General features: G+C 53.0%; 1 protein-coding gene across 1 annotated transcript; it reads right to left on the bottom strand.

The window, feature by feature from the left end:
* Positions 1-5: 5 nt before the first annotated feature.
* On the bottom strand, positions 6-1,741 carry LOC144477432 (uncharacterized; the record flags this gene model as incomplete). The annotated part of the gene is made up of 1 exon (XM_078195157.1): positions 6-1,741. A coding segment is annotated over exon 1 (1,701 nt), but the record flags the coding sequence as incomplete, so codon positions are not given.
* Positions 1,742-2,841: the final 1,100 nt, after the last annotated feature.

The raw sequence follows: 2,841 nt of genomic DNA, 5'->3' as shown, positions 1-2,841 counted from the left end.
GCAGTCTCCTCGATGAGATCGGAGTCTGGTCCGGTCTCCGGGCACTTGGTGTCGGAGAAGATGGTCGCGTTGCCATCGGACGCGACCGCCTCGGTCTTCTCGATGAACGTGGGCTCGGAGACTGACAGCTCGCTGGACGATTCCGCAATCGCGTTCTGCTCGTCCGCGTTATCGTTCGCTTCCTCCTTGACTTCCTCCTCTCTGGCCAACTCGTCCTCGTCCATCGAACTCTGCAGCGGAGGCTCCGACTTCTCCGAAGACAGACCCTCGAAACCCTGGACCTCGTCCTGAAGACGCTCCGCGTCGTTCTCTTCGCTGAGCACACGGCGCTCGGTGTCGATGAACTCCTGGGTGCTGGCAGCATCCGTGGACGCGTCGGAGTTGCTCAAGGTAACGTCGTCGAAGCTCCTGGATTCGGCGGTGGTGGCCGCTTGGACCAATTCCTCGATTTCCTCGATCGGCCTCTCAGGGATCGAGCAGTCCTCCGGGTCCTCGGGAATCTTCTCGTCCACCGAGCTAGAAGACTTGTCGTCCAGTGACACCTTCGACTCCTCTTCGACCGGGAGCTCGTTCATGTCTGCGACGTCCTCCTCTTTCCCGGTCTCCGGCATGACAGGCTCGAACGGATCGTCGGGCTTGTCGCTCTGAATCAAAGACGAGGAGTCCTCCAGTTCTCTAGCGGTGCAGGACTCGGGGCTCTGCTGGCACAGGGTCTGGTCAAAGTTGTCCGAGAACTGGCCAGCCTGCTGACCTTCCTGAAACGTTACCTGCTCCGACCAGGTATCCGACGTGTCCCTGCTGAGATCCCCGCCGAAAGCGGTCTCTGTTTGCAGGAGATCCGCACCCTCGACAACCTTCGCCGACACCTCCTCCTCCTCTTCCTCGTACTTGTCCACGCACGTGACAGGTGTCGCAGAGGTTACCTGGTCCGAGAGAACGTCCTGCACCGATTCCTCAACTAGATGGGGCATCTCCGAGGGCCTGTCTTCGGCATCCGGAGCTCGGCTGGCTGGATCGTCGACGGGACACGACGAGGTTTCCTCGTCCTGGCTCCGCTGGAATAGCCTGCCATCGTCGCGCGCCGGCTGATCGACCTCGTCGGCGTCTGTTTTCTGAATGACGATCGCGCCGCCAACTTCCGGCTCCTCGGCGAACACCTGCTCCTCCTCCTCCTCCTCGCGGAAGTCGGCCAGGATCGGCTCCGGCTGCGCGTTCTCCCCGTACGAGGACCCGGTGATCTTTGTGTCCGGGGACACGTGACCGTTCTGATAGCTGTACGGCTCCTCGATCAGCGAACAGTGCTCGGTCTCCATCACGATGAACTCCGTGTTCATGTCGAAGGTGTCCTGCCGCCTGTCCAGCACGATCCTCATCACCGTTTCCGGCTGGTTCGTCGACGGCTCATCCTCTTCATGATCGGTCTCGACCACGGTGTCCTGCTCCGCGTTCGAGCTGATCCTCAACGCCAGCTCGCTCTCGATCAGCTCCTGCAGGCTCTTGTCGTCCGTGTCTAGCTCGTTACGCGTGTTGTTAGTCAGGATTAGGTCGTCCTCGTCGTCGTTGGTCTCGCACAACGATATTAATTGATTGTTACTGGCGGTTAGGTTATCCAAATCGAGCAAACCGTTGTTAGACTGAACACCGCACACCTCGTTCTTCTTGTTACTTACGACGCTGATCGACTTCTTCGTCGCCACCTCCGCCATTATGGCGCGCCTCGATCCTCCGACAGTCGCACCGTGGACACCTGCAATCAGATCATCATTCGTTAACCTATATCCATTATTACATTAATCCATTATTATTATATTAAACAATCGTTATATCTAGATTCCGGATTCTATACATTTATAGTAAAATTAAGTAGTTAGAATTTAAAACAGTATGTGAAGATTCTATTTAGAATATTAATGTGAGTATTACTTTTAATTTAGCAAGATGATCTCAAGTAGCGCGAAGAGGTCTTTAAGCCGTCTGAAAGACGTCTATCTTACAGACATCCCGAATATTTTATGAATGTCCTACGAACGGCCTAGAAACGGCTTGGGATACAGGACATACTGCAAGACATATTTAGACGTTATTAAAACATTCCTTAGTTATCTAAAGACGTCTTATGGAGGACTTATAGACCCAAATTGGACGTCCTTTTAACGTCTGAAGTTATGAGGTCCCATAAACGTCACAGGGAGTCCTGCAGCATTGTTCGACAAAAATCCGGGGCCTCAGCTAAGCCAAAGGAATTCGTGAGGAACCCGAAGGAGTACCGTTGCGTTTCCTCGATTTGCAGGACGCGAATAAATAGATCGAATGCACGGCCATTCACGGGGTCCATGCGTCTCCCGGAGCGGGGTAAGATCGGTTTCAATATTCGGTGGCGTCGCGCGCGAAAGAAGGTCACCGGGTATTTCGGGACCAACAATTTTCTCGGGCTTAATTAAGGGGCGAAGGGGAGGGGCGGGGGGAGAGGCGCGGGTCTTAATTCGTCGACCGAATTAGACTTCCCGTGATTGCTTGGGCTGCGAATACCAGCGCGCGGATTGCCTTCACTGAATCGCGGACAATAAAGAGGAGATCTGGAGGACCTCCGCTCGAGCTGCAGCAGAAAATATAAGATAGGGTTACAGAAATAAATTCCTTGGATATGAATGCATCGGAAATGTCGAGGGCGATTTCATCTTCTGACTTTTCTGAGTTTTTGAAAAAAATTGAGGGTTGGATGAAAAATGCGAGGAACGTCGCATGATGGATTTATGGAATTTATTGCTATTTTTAGAAATTATTGCTTTGGGGCTTGTATGATATAGATTAATATTGTTGGAGAAATATAATTGTCTGTCC

Source organism: Augochlora pura, unplaced genomic scaffold (genome assembly GCF_028453695.1).
Source record: "Augochlora pura isolate Apur16 unplaced genomic scaffold, APUR_v2.2.1 APUR_unplaced_1016, whole genome shotgun sequence".
Lineage (NCBI taxonomy): Eukaryota > Metazoa > Arthropoda > Insecta > Hymenoptera > Halictidae > Augochlora > Augochlora pura.
This window is presented reverse-complemented; position numbering and strand designations above follow the sequence as displayed.